We start from the raw sequence: 20,008 nt of genomic DNA, 5'->3' as shown, positions 1-20,008 counted from the left end.
ACATGGATTTTAAAGAATTTTCCTATACCCTCTTCTCTTCTAGCCCAAATGAATAATTCTGTGCCTTTGCAAATGGATTCTGGGATAGGCCCTGGGCAGCTAGGTAGTAACACAGTAAATAGAGTGATGGGCCTGGAGTAAAGACAATTTTGAGTTCAAAGGTACTAGCTGTGTGACCCTGGGCAAGTCATTTAACCTCTTTTTGCCTTAGTTTTATCCTCTGTAAAACAAGTGTAATAATAGCACCTTCCTTTCAGGGTTGTTGTGAGAATCAAATGATATAATTATAAGGTCTTTTTTTTTTAATTCTCATTTTGTACAATTTTTTTTTACATTAATAAAATATTCTTGTGTAAAAGTAAACAAAATACCCCTGCTCCCCCATGAATATAGATAGACTTGCTGGGGCAAAAAAAGTAAAGGGGAGAGAAAAATATTAAAATAAAAAAAATAATAGTAATAATTGTAGGTATGGCCAGGTAGGTGGCTCAATGGACGAAGCACCAGCCCTGGAGCCATGAGTACCCGAGCCCATATTCAGCAATCACTCAGCCGTGTGACCTGCAAGCCACCTGATCCCCACTGCCCTGCAAAAACCAAAAAGAAGAGAAAAAAAAAAGACCCAAAATAAAATAAAATGGTAATAATAGTAGGGGTGGCTGGGTGGCAGACAGAGCATTGGCCCTTGAGCCAGGAGCACCTGGGTCCAAATCCGGCCCCAGACACCCAAAGATCACCCTGCTATGTGACCCCAGGCAGGCCACCCAGCCCCACTTGCCCTGCACCCTCCCCCAAATAATAATAACAAAAAATGTGTTTCAGTCTTTGTTCCAACACCATCAACTATGTTGTGAGTGGATCACATTCTTTATGATAAGTCCATCACAAAAGTTAGTTCCATATTTTTCCAACGTTTCCATTGCTGATCGCAACTCCCTCCTTTCGTATTTCTCCACTACCATGTACTATATTTTCTCTCTCCTTTCACTCTGACTCTGCTGTAGGGTTGCTGAGTGGCACAGCAGACAGATCCCTGGTCCTGGGGCCAAGAAGCCCTGAGCCCCCATACCACCCCTTAGGCCCAGAATCCACCTGGCCCTGTGGTCCTCTGCAAGCCATCCAATCCCAGCCCCTTGCAAGAAGTAAAAAAAGAAAATGTGTTATATCTGACCACTGTCCCCCCATGGTCCATCCTCTCCTCCTTTATTCACATCCCCACCCCTTCCCCCTCCTTCTTACTCCAGATGGCTATACCCCATTGAGTATATATGCTGTTTCCTCTCCTAGCCATCTCTGATGAGAGCAAAGGTTCCCTCATTTCCCCTTGCCTCCCCCCTTCCATATCATTGCAATAGCTCATTGTAATAAAAACAATCTTATTATGTGAAATATCTTGGACTATTCCCCCTCTCCTTTTTTTTTCTCCCATTCCATTTCCCTTTTTTCTATTGACTCCATTTTTACACCATATTTTATCTTCGAATTAAGCTTTCTCCTGTGCTTCAACTATAAAAGCTCCCTCTACCTGCTCTATTAACTGAGAAGGTTCATATGAGTATTATCAGTGTCATTTTTCTATGCAGGAATACATGCAGGTTCATCCTCATTAAGTCCCTCATATTTCCCCCCTCTCCTCCAATCTCCATGCTTCACCTGAGTCCTGTATCTGAAGATCACACCTTCTGTTCAGCTCTGGCCATTCCAAAAGGAACCTTTGAAATTCCCCTGGTTCATTGAAAGTCCATCTTTTTCCCTGGAAGAGGACATTCAGCCTTGCTGGGTAGTTCATTCTTGGCTGCATTTCTAAGCTCTTTTGCCTTCCAGTATATTGTATTCCAAGCCCTACAAGCTTCCAGTGTAGTTGCTGCTAAGTCCTGTGTGATCCTGACTGCAGCTCCACGATATTTGAACTGTGTCCTTCTGGCTGCCTGTAATATTTTCTCTTTGACTTGGGAGTTCTGGAACTTGGCAGTAATATTCCTAGGGGTTGGTTTTTTGGGATCTCTTTCTCTAGGGGATCGGTGGATTCTCTCCATTTCTATTTTGCCCTCTGCTTCTGGAATATCAGGGCAATTTTCCTGTAGTAATTTTTTGAAAATGATGTCAAGGCTCTTTTCCTGATCATGACTTTCAGGTATTCCAATAATTTTTAAATTATCTTTCCTAAGTCTCTTTTCCATATCAGTTGTTTTTTCAATGAGATATTTCACATTTTCTTCTAATTTTTCATTTTTTTTGTTTTGAAGTATTGATTCCTGATTTCTGTTAAATTCATCAATCTCCCTGAATTCTATTCTTTGTCTGAAGGATTTGTTTTCCTCAGAGAGTTTTCTTATCTCTTTTTCCGTCTGGCCAATTTTGCTTTTTAAAGCATTCTTCTCCTCAATAACTTTTTGAATTGTTTTATCCATTTGACCTAAGCTGGTTTTTAGCATACTGTTTTCTTCAGCATTTTTTCGGATTTCCTTGACTAAGCTGTTGACTTCATTTTCATGTTTTTCCTGCATCTCTCTCCTTTCTTTTCCCAGTTTTTCTTCCAACTCCCTCATTTGATTTTCAAAGTCTTTTTTGAGCTCTGTCATAGCCTGAGCCCAATTTCTGTTTTTCTTGGAGTCTTTAGATGCAGGAGCTTGTGCTTCCTCATCTTCAGACTGAGTATTTTGGTCCTTCTTGGGCTCATTTGCAAAATATTTCTCTATAGTCTTCCTTTTGTTTCTCTGCTTGCTCATTTTCCCAGCCTGGGGCTGGTTTTGGGGTGCTTCCTGAGCTTTTGGGACACTCCCACAAGGGTCTCATTGTGTGAGGCTCTGTCCTCCCTCCTGGTCTGTGAATGACCATAAGTGCCCCCCTCTGCCATGGGGCCCGAGGTGGGGGGGGGTCCTGCTGTTCTATGGGGGGGCCTAGACTGCGATCAGGATCTGAATGTGGTCAGAGCCCCAGAGTCCTGTTCCAGGGGCAGAGGACAGAGCTCTGCAGTCTCTCTCTTCTTCACTCCCCTCCCTCAGCTCAATGGGCTCATGCCCTGGGGTCTCCTGCTTACTGGCTTCGCCTGCTTCTGTTTCAGTATCTGGGCTGCAGAAAGACCAAGCTGCTTGCTGTGTGCCCTGAGGGCTGGGCTCCATGAGCTCGCTCTGGCAGAGGTCCCCCAATGTTCCCCCACTTTGTGCCTGGTGCTCCTCGGGGTGCAGCTCAGGAGACTGCCCTGCTGCTGTGAGCTGTGACTCCCAGCGCCCTGGTGCTGCCTCTGGGAGGCTGAAGTTCTTCTGCTCTGGTGGGCCAACCCTCTGGCGGGCTGCCCCTCCAACCCCAGAAAGCAGAGACTTTCTGCTCTTTTCCAGGTTACCTCTAGTAAGAGAACTGCCTCACTGGGTCCCTCTGTGGGTTCTGTCTCTCGAAAGTTTAGTTAGAGTCCTTAGCTTATGAGTTTTGTCAGAGAGCTCCTAAGACTTGATCCTTTCTTGTTGCCATCTTGGCTCTGCCCCCAATTATAAGGTCTTAACACAGTGCTGATATATTTGTTGTTGCTGTTATTTAGTATTCATCTTGTAATATTATTACTATTGTTACTACTACTGTTACTACTACTTCCACCACCACCACCACTACCAGTACCACTCTCATCTGAGGATTTCATTTAATGTTTTAATGAGGAAATAGAAGCCCTCCACCATAAGGTTCTTCTTTACACCTAAAAATCTCTTGACATCATTCTCCATTCTCCTCTCCCTTCCTAAAATCTTTTGAAAGGAGAAACTGAACATGACCAACCTAAGCCCCAGGAAATGACCATTTTCGTCTGTCTTTTGACCCGCTATTCATTTGATCCTCAGGATGACTGTGTTGAATCAAAAGTGATGAATGATTGCCTTCTCAAGCCAACAATTATTTTTGTGAGTTATTGACCTTGAGGATTGGAGCCACACATCAGTAGTTAATATAGATACAAGGCTTGCATGCCCACAGTGACAGAAGCAGCTATTCCTTGAGGGCCAGAAGTTGTGTGGATAAGCTTAGAGTCCTTTATAAGTCTGATTTCAGTAAAAATCTCTTAACTACTTATAAATATGTCACAGTCTCTTGATTGTCTCTTCTAAATTCACTCTCAGAGAGTTGTCAGCCAGATACTACACAAAAACAAAGCACAGGGAAAAATATAAAATAGCCATCAGACCACCAGAACCAAGCCTTAGCACATTTCTTATTTTCTGACTCCCTCTTCCAATGGGTCATGTAATTTGTCTCGCCATCACTCATATGTACCTCTGGGTTCAAGAATTCCAAAATTCACTTATTTGATCATAATCTATTGGGTATTTTTAAACTATTTCTTCTGCCTTCCCTTACAAAACCCATCCTTTGGGGGTGGCTTGGTGGAGCATGGGGTGGCTCGGTGGATAGAACACCAGCCCTGGAGTCAGGAGTACCTGAGTTCAAATGCAGTCTCAAACACTTAATTTTTACCTAGCTGTGTGGCCTTGGGCAAGCCATTTAACCCCATTGCCTTACAAAATGCCTTAAAAATAAAAAAGAAAAAACCCATCCTTTGTACCTCCAATCCCTTGACACTCTTCATTTCTCTCCCAGATTCCCTGCATTAGCCACTTTCTCAAATTTTCCTCATATTATTCCTTGGTGAACCAGTTAAACTCAACACTTTTCTTGAATCTCTAGCCCCTTTATCATATTACTAATTATACCCTGTGAAGCTTCAGCCTTGAATCATTCCCACCATTCATTATCCTCATTGTACATGTGCTACTGAATAAAGGTGAAGAAAATCACAGAATCATCTTAGTTGGGTCCACCACAATTTTCATTATTTAAACCTCAGTGGGGTCTTCACTATTGCTAGGCATTCCCACTTTCCACAGAAACTCTCTCAAACCTTGTTGTCCCTCCTCAGATCTGTCATGGTTCTCCCTCTGTACTCTCAGCTGAGGACCTTGCTTCATATTGTATAGAAAAAAAAATGAGGGCATTTTGCCCTCTTCTCTCTTCCCCATCTCATATTACTCATATACCTCTGCTACTATCCTGTTCTTCATTCTCGTCTCCCATGATGAGGTGGTCTTACCCCTTACCAAAACTAACCCCTCTACTACTTATTCAAATGATCCTAATACATCCTGTCTTCTCTAACAGATTTCCTTTTCTGTAGTCCTTTATTTTCAATCTTTTCTCATTCCTTTTTTTCTGTGACTGCTCTGCAGCCTTTGACATTATTTATATCACTCTTTCTCTCTTCTTCCTCTCCCTCTCTCACCTTCTCCCTTTCCCGACTTATTTAGCTATTTCTTATGTGTCCTGATATAAGACAATAAAACCCTATCTTCAAGAGAGATGAACATCCATTACAATAACATGGTTGTTTATTAACCATAGGTAGCTAATCTCTCATAGTAGCTTGTTAGCAAATATTTCAGGCAGTTTAACAGGACTGCATCCCTATTACCAAAACAGAATCTTTTGAATAAGTACATTAACATGGTTTTAACTAATTTTATCATCAAGAGTGAAGTAATAATGATTTTTGGTCTGTGCAGTCACATTATCAGTAAACTGGACAGTGGGCAAACTTTTAACCCATATTTAAAAAATATTGGAAACCAGTTTTTTTAGTTATTTTTTTTGTAAGGCAAATAGGGTTATGGCTTGCCCAAGGCCACGCAGCTGGGCAATTATTAATTGTTTGAGGCAGAACTTGAATTCAGGTACTCCTGACTCCAGGGCCAGTGCTCTATCCACTGCACCATCTAGCTGCCCCCTTGAAATTTTTACTTTAGTCCATTCCTCCCAATTAGAGGAATTGGTCATTAAAAGGCAAAAACTTTTAAAACGTTAAATTTAATCTAGGGAAAAAAACAGGGCATGGATAAGAAGGAATCTTGTCAAAACGAAACTATAATTCCTAGAACACTGAATTTTTCTGCTCTCACTGTTATAATTTGTATAATTCCTTTGACACTGATAAGTATATGAAGACTACTGAAATACATAAGACTAATTAATATTTATATCCACATGGACATAGCCAATTTAGAGGAAAAGAATATAAATGAAATGCTTGCAGTCCAGTTATAGGATTAATTGTGTATAACTGTAAAAATGTATAATCTTATTTGATCAAACCCAATTTAGCATTCACTGACTTAACAAAAAAGCAGTTACTTATACCCTAGTAAGGAACAGTTTATAGGAAAAGGTCCCAGTATCAGACATTTCTAAAGCCATTTCTTAGTCCTTTCAGGTAGAACTATGTACCACCTAGGGGGAAAGAAAATTTGTCTAACCTATAAAGCCAACCCTTAATTTGACAGCAAAAGGCAATGCATAGTTTTCATTCTCATTTTAACAACCTTAAATGTCTTCCAGTGCCAAAGAACAGAGAAAATGAGATTCTTGAACCCTAAAATTAGACTGATCTAAAGGCCAGCTTATAAATCTTGTTTTTCATTCCAAGACAGTTTCCAAGTGGTGTTTGAGTGAATTTAATATTCTGACAAGGTTACAAATCTATTATTTGAAAAATGCAATATCAAAAAAGTAGGCAATTTTGCACCATCTGTTTTGACCTCAATTCTAATTGTTTACTTTGAAATCTATTACTTGCTCTATTACTTGCACTTCAGTAGTTATTATTTCAATGTTATTATTATGAAACTCATTACTCTGTTGATATACTCAAAAAGGCAAAACAAAAAACAAAAACACAACCAAAAATACCTGTTACTTGGATGTGTTTTCTAACGAGTAGCCTTCTCCCCTTATATAATCTTGAAAAATAGATATAATTCCTGGCACTTAAAACCTGGGTAGATGTAACCCAAATCACACTACCAGCATTTTCATTTACAGAGGAGGAAACTGAGATCCAGAGAGACTGTGACTTGCTTAAGGTGACACAGCAGCAAAGCCAGGACTAGAATTAATGATTTCCAATTTGTCTAAATCTATTTTCAGTTTTTTTTTCAATCAAAGACACAATCTTCTGTTTGGATGTTAATACTTTAATGTCCTTGGATTCAACTAAGATAAATAGAAATATAAGCTTAGTTTTATAATTTGTTAGCTTTCTTTAAAAAAAGTTTTTATTCTGAATTTTACAAACATCAAGTAAAGTGAGTGTTTCCATATATGTTGTAAAACAGAAGATTTTACATGAAACTTCAAATTTCAATTATGTAGAGCTTGTTTTTACTAGTGTTCTTTCCATTATATGTGTTGCCTTCCCCAAGCCTTATAAATTCATCCTTTTGAACCATAAATTGTAAAGTATAAAACTCATTCGAGTAAGATGATGAAGAATCCAGCTGTCACAGTGAAATGCTATCACCTTTAATACAATGTTTTAATAGTAACAGAATTTTAGTTACCTTAATATATAAACAGTTAATGAATCTCAAAATTTATGCTATACAATATTCTACTGTCACATGGGCTCCTGATTACTATAGTTTATCAAACTTTTGAACAGTTAATATGTTTTCTGTTTTACACTATTTTAGATTTCCAAAGGATTGGAGAAATGTAAATTAATTTTTATACAGTTAACTCATATCTAGAATTTATTGCACACACAGACACAGACACATGTAAACTGAGTCTTATGGAAAGCCATATCCTCTGTGTTCTTGCTTGTTTTTCTTTTCCTCTTGTTTCCAGGAGCTGAAACACATTGGAAAGGCCCTGTCATAAGATACATGAGTACTTTGAGGAGAGACTTGCTTATAGAAAAGAGTATTTTAAAAGTGTTCATAAATGGCAAAACGGTTGAACTGTATCTTGAAAGAAATAAAAGATTTCAGTATAGGTTCGGATGTGGAGGAGTAAGAAGTAAAAAAGAGATAATCTCTAAGATACATTCTTACTCTAATAGTCTTGCAGTATTACTTCATACTTTGTCTTAGAGCTCATCAGTCAGCCTTTTCTCATTATTTTAAAGTCAGTTGATTTCAACATACATTTAAATTCTGTAGACATTTTTATCAAGTGCCATTAAGCAATAATATATTGAAATAAGATGAAAAGATGAGAATTGTTTTTATCATCACAGTGTAAAGGTTAAAATCTTAACATAGTAATTTACTCATTTTTTTCTGTTGATTTCAGATACACAAACATACACATACAAACACACAGATCCACATACATATTTAACAGTAACTCCTACTAGTATAGTCTCACCATCATATTATTTCTGGCATTTACCCAGCTAGTTTCTTTTTCCATACTGTTAATATGTGCCAAGATTTCCATTTAATTTCAATAAGATTTAACACTTGTAAATGATCTTAATTTGCTTGGTATAACCGTTTGGGTTAACAGATGTGCCATTTCCCCATTTACAAAATGTCTCTGCCAGAGATGTGGAAATTTAGCCAAAGGGAAATGAAAAGTCTCATATGTCTGATCATCTTCCCAAATATAGGTTTTTAAAATTAAGTCCATTTAAAACTCAGTTTTTTGCTTAACAATTTATATTTTATTGTGTTGAATGGAGGTAGAAGTGGTCTGAGTTTATCACCTTTTGCTTAGACTATTGCAACAGATTCCTAATTGGTCTCTCTGCTTTAAGTCTGTTTGTCCCCACTCCAAACCATTCTCAACATAGCTGCCAAAGTAATTTTCCTTATGGATATGCATCTGACTACCTTACTTCTCCCACTTAATCAGCTCCAGTGACTCCTTATTGGCTATAATGAGGTAATAATGATGATAATAATAATAATAATAACTAGGATTTATGGAGTGTTTTAATGTTTACAAGTGATATAAATACATTAGCTCATTTGAATATAATACTTGCATTATAATTGATTAAAATATTTAGTGACAACCAGGCAGCACCATGGATAGAGCACTAAGCCTGGAATCAAAAAGTCTAGAGTTCAAATTCAAGTCAGGCATAAATAGCAGTGTGATCATGATCAAGTCACATCACTTGACTGCTGACTCAGTTTCCCCAACTATCAAATGAGGGTTATGTTAATACCTACCTCCTAAGATCATAATAAGAATCAAATGAGATATTTAAAAAGTAGTTAGCTTAGTGTCTGGTATATCATAAGTATCTAATAAATGTTAGCCTAAATCTCTCTCCTAAGCTCTAGGAATGCATCACCAACTATCTGTTGACCAGACTTTTTTCTCCTCTGTCTAAACCTTTTATCTTCCTCAGTACCTAGAAAAGTAGTCTGCACTTAATAAATAATTGTTGAATTGAGTTGAGAACACGTGTAGAGAACACTTGATTCCCTAAGCCTTAATTTTCTTCAGACTAAAATATACATCAGGTGACTTCCTGACTTCCTTAAAAGTAGCAGCTCTCAAAACCCTGAGACCCAACTTATTCCCAGGTAAAGTAAAAAGGTCATCAGGATGATATATACAATGAGAAGAAGATTGGTTTGCTCTTTGATTTTGTTTTTGTTTTTTACAAATTCCTGGAATGGAATTATTTCCCTATCATTTACTGCTACTTTGTCGTGTCATATTATTTGTACTAATGCTCAGTTTACCCCAACTGTTTTCTAAGATTTTCCTATAAACAAAGGAGGAAATTTCTGCAAATAATTCAGAAACATCAATTCAATTGATTACCTATATTATATAGAATATTTATCTCAATAATCTCCTTCCTTATTCTACTACAGTCTTTTTTTAAACTAAGTTTTATATAAGCGTGAAATTTTGAGAAACAACAGCAAAAGAGCAAGAGAAGGGAATGGAATTATAGTTGCATGGACAGCAGGGCAAGCTGACATTGTGCATTCTTATGGTCTGTCATATTACAGGAAGTACTCCTTCATTTAAAACCATCTCTGAATGCCAAAATTGAAATAGAGAATGAATGTTGAATTCGCAAAGAAACTCTAAATCAAGAATCAGTTACTTTCTCTTCCAGGTAATTTTTTTTTTTTTGCTCAATAGTTTATCACCTTAGGAATAAAAGTATTTTTTCCTGCCATAACTCAAAGGTGATAAAATACAAAAACTAAACATATTTATTTCATTTTTCACCCTATAATTATCAATTATAATTAGTTTTTTAAAACTACCAGTATAGATGGAAACACTTGTTTTTTGAAAAGTACTTATTGTTTCTATTTAAAGTTCTTGTCTTACCCCTAAGATAAATTTTCTGTGCTTAGTATTCTTGATTTTCATGTATAGAAATTTTCACTTCCAGTACTAAACCATGGTAATCCTATAATGATAGCAGATCTTTTAAAGAGCAGTCACTTTTAGAGATGAAGACTTCAGGGACCACCTGTAGGAATATCTGGGGAATGTTATCATACTGAAGTCTATATGTCTTAACCTTAGCAGTGGTTGAGAAGAAGATTGGGAAGATATAAGTGCCTGGATTATCAGATTATTCATAAAAGAATGAAGGTGAATCAATGGCATGAAAAAAACAAAAGTTCATGATCCTCAGGCCTAACTGTGGAGTATCCAATGGTTTTTTCTATTAGTCCTATTCAGAGGGTATTAACAAAATTCCATAGCAAAGAAGATATGAAGAAAACCTTCATCTGCCTAATTAGAGTATATATGTATATATATATATATATACTCTATATATATATACACTTTAATTTTATATATATGTATGTATGTATGTATGTATACACACACACACACACACACACACACACACTCCAAGGGATTTCTGGGATCCTGCCATTTTTGAGTAGCTTGTACAAAATGTATGTAATACATGTCTCATACTAAAGCTCTGATTTTATACATATCAGGTTTTATGTTGGGACTTTCTCATTTGTGTAAATGTCTTTCTGACAGAATTTATGTTCTCTACTTTAAGGCAATTTTACTTTTTGTGACCAACACCTGGTATACAGCTGGCACTTAATAATTGCTTGCTGATTGATTGATTGATTGATTGATTATAACAGATACAGCCATCAAGAGCAGGATAATGCCTATGATCAACCAGATACTCAGGGTACATTTATGATCTTGGAGGACAAATGAAATACTGATTCCTAACTCCATAGGATCTTTTCATGAAAAGTTAATTTTATGCCCCAAGTGGAGGTTGGTCATGTTACATAAGAAACAAACCTACTAATGCAAGAGTGTTGAGGTTTCTTCAGGGCACGTTATTAATAGAAGTAAATTATGTAGCTTTAAACTAATCTGCTGTATTTTAATTGATTGTAGATGATTGACATCAAGCTCAAATTAAGTATTAAAAGTTTATGAGAAGTGGTATAGCCAAGAGAAAAGGGTATAATCCTTGGGAATCAAGCTTATTTTCTCAAATGAGTGAACTACTGTTAAGGGAGGGGCCAAAATTGGAGCTCTGCAATACAATCCTGTATTTGATGTTACTTGACACTACATGAGATAAGAGGTGCAGTGCTGCCTCAGAACTAGCATTTCACAGCTGTGAGAACCCTGCACGATGACTTTGGACACCTGGAATAAGAAACCTGGATATGATAGGGAACAGAACAGGTTTTGCTAGTTTAGGATAGTAACAGATCTTTACCAGAATGACAAGGTCTAATTTCAAAGGAAAGTGCTACCAACTTGAGCTGCTTATTTGGAAAACAACCAGACCTGAACATTTTTGGAAATCATGTGCATTGACTTCTTGTCCCTGGAAGTAGCTTGCAGGAAAAAAAGCAAATTCCTAATGGTAACAGGCTTCTTTATCCCGTCTACACCAAACTTTATAACTCAGAACCAAAAGGCTTCCTTAATCACCAAAGTCTCAGGATCATAGAATTATAGATGGAAAGGTCCTTAAAAGGATATCAAGTCCAAACACCATTGTTTTAGAGAAGAAATGTAGGCTATTCTAGAGGCAATTTTCATTTAGATCATTTAGATCTATTTTCATTTAGATCAAAGTCAAGATTTTGAGAGTAGGCTACTGTAGGAGAAATTTAACAAAGATCAGTACTTTTCAATTATACCACACCAGCCTCAAGGAAAGCCATAATTAGAGCATTTTTATTACATTATGAAGACCCTTCTGATGCATAAAAAGAGGGCTTGAAATTATTACATGGCCTTTTTTAATGAATGACAATAATGCTACAAAAATTATACCATAAATTTTATTCCATACATACTTTTTTGGAGTCTCTAATAATAGGAAAATTTAAAGACTTGTATCCAGTATGTCACTCAGATGAGAGATCAATTGATAGAAGTCTATGATCTAGTTCTGATGTTGGCTCAGACAAGCATGAGGAAGAAATAAAAATGGTATCTACCATCAGAAACTCCAGTCAAATCATAGTTTCCTCCAAAATCTTGACATCCAGAGAAAACACTAGATAGTGAATCTTTAGAATCCCAATACATTCAAACCATTGAAAGACAAAACAGAGCCAAGGCTGCAGAGTAGAGGAAGCAGCTGAACTTTCCCAACATTTCCCATTAAACAACTTTAAAATAATTCCTGAAAGATTTCTGGGGATGCAGAACCAACAAAGGATTACAGTGAGACATTTTTCCAACCCAAGGCAACTTTGGAGATAACAAAAACAACTCTATGGTAGTGGGGTGAAGCAAAAACTGGCCTGAAGCAAAAGCACCAGCTGTGGGCATTGAAGGCAGTGGTAACAGCAGCTTCAGGAACTCTTAAGACAAAGATGGAAAGGGGATCTAGTAAATAATCAAAAAGAGATTCCAGGGGAACCCTGTGTTAGACCTGGACAGAGGACTGGACAATGTTTGGCAACTCCATTAACTATACCCATTTTCAAGTCACAGCTTTAGGGCAGAGAAAAGTGTTTGCAGTTGCAAAGGATCACGAGTCATGAGAAGCTGTATCATTTTTTAATCACAAGGAATGAACTCCTCAGGAACCCTGAGGAAAAGTATCCCTTGTAGGTTCAAAGGACCTAGGACCTTTTTTGGCTAAGAACCAGAACACAGATCAGAAAAGCAGTCATTATACCTCTCTAAATCATACCAGAAAGCACTAAAAACTTCAAACCCCCAGGTCTAGCTCTGAAAACTAGAAGTGTTGGGAGCAGCTAGGTGTTGCAGTGGATAGAGCACCAGCCCTGGAGTCAGGAGTACCTGAGTTCCTTTTCCCACCTCAGACACTTAATACTTAATAATTACCTAGCTCTTTGGCCTTGGGCAATCCACTTAACCCCATTTGCCTTGCAAAAACCTAAAATAAGTAAGTAAATAGATGGATAGATAGATAAATAAATAAACAAATAAAATAAATGAAAGCTAGCAGTGTAGAAAAATCTGACATTTGGGGAACAAAACCCAACCTTACTGTCCCAAAATAGGCTGGAGAAAAAAAAATTAGCAAACATTATGAACTTGACCATAAAAATCTATAATGGAGGTAGGGCATGAAAGTAAATCAATATTAAAACAACTACAATCCAAGTTTCAAAAAACTCTGAATTAGATACAAACCAACAAAAATTCTTGGAAGGGCTTTAAAAATAATGGTTTTAAAAATAATTTAAGCATTTTAGCTTTTCCAAGGCAATCAGGGGTTAAGTGGCTTGCCCAAGGTCATACAGCTAAGTAATTATTAAGTATCCAAAGTCAGACTGAACTCAGGTCCTCCTGACTCCAGGGCCGCTACTGTATCCACTGCGCCACCTAGCTGCCCCAATTTAAGCATTTTAGAGCAAAAATTGGGAAAAGAAATGAGAGTGATCCAAAAAAAATTTGAAAAGGCAACAGCTCTGCAAGAGACACAAAAATGTATTCCTGAAAATAACACCTTAAAAATAGAATTGGCTAAATGTAAAAAAAGGTATATTACAAAGCAAAATTGGCCAAATGAAAAAAGAGAACAAAAGTTGAATGAAAAAAAGTAATTCCTTGTAAGTTAGGATTGGACAAGTAGGAGTTAATGACTCCACGAAGTTTCAAATTTTACGCCAAAATGATGAAAAAATTGAAGAAAATGGGAAATATTTCAATGGAAAAATAAATGATCTAAAAATAGATTAAGGAGAGATAATTTGAGAATTATTGGAGAGTCTGAAGACCATGAAAGAAAGATCCTACAAATCACAAATGGGTATAGATATAGGTGTGGAGGTATGGGTGTGTGTGTGTGTGTGTGTGTGTGAGAGAGAGAGAGAGAGAGAGAGAGAGAGAGAGAGAGAGAGAGAGAGAATCACACTGAATTGGGTATGAAAATCTAAAAATAAAAATTCCATTTAAAATAACTGCAGACGTAAAAATATTTGCAAATCTGCAAGAACAGGATTACAAAATACTTTTCATACAAACCATTGGAGTAATGTTACTCATGGGTAGGCAGCATCTATATGACATGACACCTAAATTAATTTACTTCTGCCATACCAATTAAAGAATTATTTTATAGCATTAGAAAGAAAAGCTCAATAACATGAAAGGAAACAATAAAAAATAGTGCAGGACTGAGCAGTTCCAGATCTCAAACTGTGTTATAAAGCAGTATTCATCAAAACAATCTGATACTGATTTAAGAAATAATGTTAAATAACACAATCATAAATGACCATAGTAATCTAGTGTTTGATACATGCGAATATCTAAATTTAAGGGACAAAAACTTAACCTTTTGTAAAAAATGACTGGGAAAATTGTAATGCAGTTTGGCAGAAATCTGCCACTGTTTACCAAAATAAGATTAAAAAAGTAAGTGATTTAGACATGAAGGGTGATATCACAAGAAGTGTGAAAAATTTGCCTGTCATATGTATGAATAAGGGGAAAACTTGTTAACAAACAAGAGATAGAATTATGGGAAGTAAAATCAATAATTTTGAATATATATAAACTAAAACATTTTTGCATTATTAAAACAATGAAGCTAAAATTAGAAGGAAACAAGGAGCCCAGAATGAAGGCTTCATTTCTCAAGTATCAATGAAATTGAGCCAAATTTATCAAAAATAAGAGCCACGTCTCAGTTGATAATTGGCTAAAGGATATGAACAACCAGTTTTCAGAAAAATAAATCAAAGCTATCAAAATTCACATAAAGTAAAAAAAAAACTTTGTATCACAGTTGATTGAAATAAATTAAAACAACTATGAAGCACTACCTCACACCTATCAGATTGTCTAATATGACCCAAAAAGAAAATAATAAATGCTGTAGTGTGAAAAAATAGGCACATTAATACATTGTTGGTGGAGTTGTAAACTGGTCCAACTGTTCTGGAGAACAATTTGAAGCTATGCCTAGAGGGCTGTGAAACTGACCATTTTTTATTTTTAGGTTTTTGAAGGGCAATGGGGTTAAGTGGTTTGCCTAAGGTCACACAGTTAGGTAATTATTAAGTGTCTGAGGCCAGATTTGAACTCAGGTACTCCTGACTCCAGGGCCAGTGCTCCATCCACTGTGCCACCTAGCCACCCCTGACCATACTTGTTGACAGAGTAATACCACTACTAGGTATGAATCTCAAAGAGATAAAAGAAAATGGAAAAAGAACCCATATGTACAAGAATATTTATGGTAGCTCTTTCTGTAATAACAAAGAAGTAGAAATTGAGGTGATGTCCATTGATTGGGGAATGACTGAATAAGTTGGGATGTATGATTGTGTTGGAACACTGTTGTGCTAAAAGAAATGACAAATAGAATGGTTTCTGAAAAACCAAATAAGCATTTTAGCTTAAGACTTAGAGGTACTCATGTAACATGAATAAACAGAATGTGGAGAACATTGTACATTGCGATAATTTTGTTAAAATGATCAACTGTAAAAAACTTAGCTACTTTTACCAAAAAAATGATCCAAGATAATTCCAAAGGATCCACAATAAAAAAAAATGCTCTTTACACTCAGAGTGAGAACTGGTAAACTGTTGAGTTCAGCTTGACGCATACTTTTTTCAATTGGTTTATATTTTTGATTTTTATTATAATTATTTTTGCAACATGACATATGGAAATATGTCTTGCATGACTTCACATGTATAATTGTTTTCATATCGAATGACTTCTCTATGGGTAGGGAAGGGGCAAGAGAGAAAGAAATTGAAGCTAAAATGTTTTTAATGAAAAAATAAATAATTATATAAAAAGACAGACAAAGCAATCTGCTACTCTGCAAATTAGTACCAAGGAGGGAAAAGTTTCCTTTTGATCCCTATTAAGGATTTAGATTTTCTTAGCCAACTATAGAATTAAAGCATGGAAGAGTTGAAGAATTATCTTCCATAAAAGAGGACAATTCAAAGTCTGAATGAAGAGTAATTCCTTGGAGATTGGGGAAGAATGACAAGATTATACCAGTCTAATAAAGAGAGGAAAAAGCTAGACTGGAAAAATATTGCATGCCTGCCCCATATCCTGATTTTCGAGGTCCCAATGGAACAGAGACCACCTATACAACCCAATCTCCTACACATTGGGGATAACACCATTTAGAGTAACTCCTTCAAGGACTCCTGCTCTCAAACACTCACTTGATCTGCCCATCCTCATTTGTCATTGTTCTAAATCTCCCCTCTTTTCTGTGGCCTAAGCTCCTTGAGTTTATAGTGGATGCTTCAGGAACACATGTCTCTCCTTCCTTTCTTCTCCTTGTCTTAACTCTGCAGATTTGAAATCATCTTTTAAACAAAACTACTCTCTCCAAAGTTTCCAATTATTTCATAATTATCAAATCTAAAGACCCTTTCTCAATTATCCTTCTTGACCTCTCTGCAGTCTTTCAGTCTTATTCTTGATATTCTCTTGTCTCTAAATTTTCATAACACCTTGTTCTCCAAGTTCTCCTCCTACTTATCTGACCACTTCTTCTCTGTCTCTTCTGCTAGATGTTCATCCAAGGCTGTCCTGTACCCTTTTCTGTTTGCCCTTCTCTTCTGGATCACTTGGTGATCTCATCAACTACTATAGTTTCAGTTATCTTGATGCAATTGACTTTTAGATCTACTTATTGAGATCTAATCTCTCTCTCTCTCTCTCTCTCTCTCTCTCTCTCTCTCTCTCTCTCTCTCTCTCCACTTCTAGCCTTGTATCTCCAACTCATGTTAGGTAGCTCAAACTGGATTTCCATAGACATCTTAAACTCAACTTGACCAAAACTCATTATCTCCCCTTCCAAGGCCTTTCTTCTTTTTAGCTTTGCTTTTGCTTCTTCTACCCTCCCAATCACCTAAGATATATCATCCTCAACTCCTCATTCTCTCACAGTTCCATAATCAAAAGATATTAAGTTCTTTCATTTTTGCCTTCATAATATCCCTCTTATAAGTCTCCTCTCCTCTCACACTTCCACAAACATGGTGCAGGCCCTTATCACCTCAAGCCTGGATTACTGCAATAACCTGCTTATTGATCTCTCTGCCTCAATTTTCACCTCACTCAGCTATCAAATTGATATTCTAAAAGTAAAGTTCTGATTATGCTACTAATAGACTCTAGTGGCTCCTGATTTTCTTTTAGATTAAATATTAACCCCTTTTTAGCTTTTAAAGCCTTACACAATCTTGTACCAGTCTGCTTTTCCAGTAGCATTGGACAAGACTCCCCATCTTGCACTCTTGAGTTTCAGTCAAATTGACCTTCTTTTTGATCTTCTTTCATAGTATTCCATCTTATATCCTCATGTTTTTGCACTAATCATCCCTCCTGGACAGGTTTCACTCTCACTTTACATCTGCCTCAGAAAATTCCTCTTGTTCTTTAAGAAGTAGCTTGAACAATATCTTTTGCATGAAAACTCTGATCCATTCAACTGCTCATGTCTTCTATCCTTCCTTGTATTTAATTATATAACATATATTGGTATTAATTCACTTTATGGTACTATATATATTTTTATATATACCTTATATATATACCTGTTGTCTCTCCCAGCAGAATGTAAACTCATAGAAATTGTTTCATCTTTTCTATATCCACAATATTTAATATCTTGTAGGTTCTTAAACATTCTTGTTAATGCTTATTAAGAAAGTTTTGGATTGACCACACACTACCTGAGCCTAAACTTTGTTTCTGTAATGTCTCTTTTTCTTGCTTCCATAAAAGAACTGTACTTTTTTTTTACTTTTAAGCTTACTTACTCTTTCCCCAGCCTATAGTTGAATGAGTGAATTGCTCTGATTCATTTGTCATTTACTTCAGTGATTTGATAACTATTAACTGGAAGTTCTGGTTTTTTTCCCTACAAAAATTGTACTTCCTCAATATTGCTTTAAACTCATGCATATTTATTTTTCATAGTGAGGAACTCAAGAAAGAAGTCCGACTCCTAAAGCGAGAACTCTTAGCTGCAAAAAGAAAGAAAGAAGATGACACTTTTGCCAAACAAGCCGAAAAGAGAATGGAAGGTAAGAACTAGTATCAATTACAAATTTTTGCCTAATACTTTAGATGTCTTAAAGTTCAAATATTCTTATACCTTGTTTGGTTGATGAGCAAGAAAAAGGTTTCTATAAAGGAAATCTCTATATCTAGTATTTCCTGGAAAGTCAAAGTAATTATAAATAACTATCATCCTTGTTAATGGAGTCCTTCCTGGTAATTTTGAAATAGTGAAATGATAAAGTTTTAAAGAGCCATCATAACTCATAGTTCAGTCATGTTTATTGCTGTTTAGCTCACTGAGTGGGAAATATACAATATGATCAGTGAAGAAACCATGGTCTTGATATTTAGGACATGACAAGTCATCAGAATTTATTTTTGAACCAAAGTAATCATGAATAATTGTCAACAGTGTAAAAAGCAGTCGAAAAAACCTCATTAATCTCAAGTCTTGTAAAATGATTAATATTATATAATATAGACCTCCAAATTACAGACCAAAATATTTTTCTATGTAGAATTCAAAGGTGGAATATTACCTAAAGTGCACTTCCCTCTTGTTGTCATGATACATTCTAAATGAAATGTCAGTGAAAGTAATGTCTTTTAAATGAATTAGTATTTATTTATTAATAGATGATTTTTTAAATCTTACCCATGATTAAGACACATCTATAATCCATAAAAGAAGTTACTAGAATGTTTTTTTTACAAATGAATCTGAGACCTCAAGAGATTAAGTGATTTATACAAAGTCAATAAGCAGTCAGCAATTATTTATTGTTGTTTTCAGTCTTGTTGGACTCTGTGACCCCCTTCTGTTATTCCTAGGAAAAATATTGGAGTACTTTTCCATTTCATTCTCTAACTCCTTTTAGAGATGATAAAACTGAGACAAGCAATGACTTAATGACTTGTGAATAATGACTTATAAAGTATGTGAGTTCAGTTTGAAACTCAGGAAAATGAGTCTTCCTGACTCCAGTCCTGGCTTTCTATCTGTTGTACCACCTAGTCCCTAGATGTCTGACACTTTGCTAGACTCTGAGAATGAAACAAAATGAGCAAGATGAGTACATGTGAATGAATGAATGAATGAAATAGTATGACTATAAAGTGAATAGATAAAATATATACAATGTAGTTAAATATGTTAGTTTTGAGACAGAAGATACTAACAGTTGGAGGGCTCAGGTAAGGATTCATGCAGAAGACAAAGCCTGACAAGAACAAGAAGAACTCTCCTTCGTAGATATAAGGTGAGAGTGAACTCTGGACATGAGGGGTGGTTGTTGCATAGGCAGGGAGATGGCATATGGAGGCTTATTAGAGAAAATCAGAGAAGGCAACTGTGTGAAGGAAGGGTAGGGTCACATGGGAGAGATGCTATGGCAACTGATTGAATAATATGGAAGGAGATACAGTACGAAGTTGAGGGCTGTGCTGAGATTTCAAACTTGGAAGATGGTGGTGCCCTCAAAGAAATAGGTTTGGAAAGAGGGCATAGATGATGGGCTGGGAACTTCTAGGGTAGAGCCAAAATGACAGCATGGTCCCAGAGCTTTTCCCTAAAGTAAATGAGGCCTCTACATAGACATTAAAAGTTACAGATCCTACCCCAAAAAGAGATTTGAAACAAGTTTTCAATTGTAGACATCATGAAGGATCTTCAGTGAAGGTCTGTCTCTTTTTGGGGCGGGGAGAAGGTGAAATAAAGCCCAGTGACCC

General features: G+C 36.3%; 1 protein-coding gene and 1 long non-coding RNA gene across 5 annotated transcripts in view; one reads left to right on the top strand and one right to left on the bottom strand.

Moving 5' to 3' along the window:
- The window catches only part of CWC27 (CWC27 spliceosome associated cyclophilin), a 311,278-nt gene that overhangs the window by 158,174 nt on the left and 133,096 nt on the right, over nucleotides 1-20,008 (top strand). For all 4 annotated transcript variants that reach the window (XM_074206900.1, XM_074206901.1, XM_074206902.1 and 1 more), the window contains one exon: nucleotides 18,197-18,303. In XM_074206900.1, coding sequence (XP_074063001.1) covers nucleotides 18,197-18,303 — 107 coding nt within the window. The remainder of the gene's footprint in view (nucleotides 1-18,196; nucleotides 18,304-20,008) is intronic.
- Nucleotides 1-20,008, bottom strand: part of LOC141502253 (uncharacterized) — an 84,512-nt gene that overhangs the window by 8,932 nt on the left and 55,572 nt on the right. The window lies entirely within an intron of this gene.

Source organism: Macrotis lagotis, chromosome X, assembly GCF_037893015.1.
Source record: "Macrotis lagotis isolate mMagLag1 chromosome X, bilby.v1.9.chrom.fasta, whole genome shotgun sequence".
Classification (NCBI taxonomy): domain Eukaryota; kingdom Metazoa; phylum Chordata; class Mammalia; order Peramelemorphia; family Peramelidae; genus Macrotis; species Macrotis lagotis.
The sequence above is the reverse complement of the archived record's forward strand: the minus strand, read 5'-3'. Positions and strand labels throughout refer to the sequence as shown.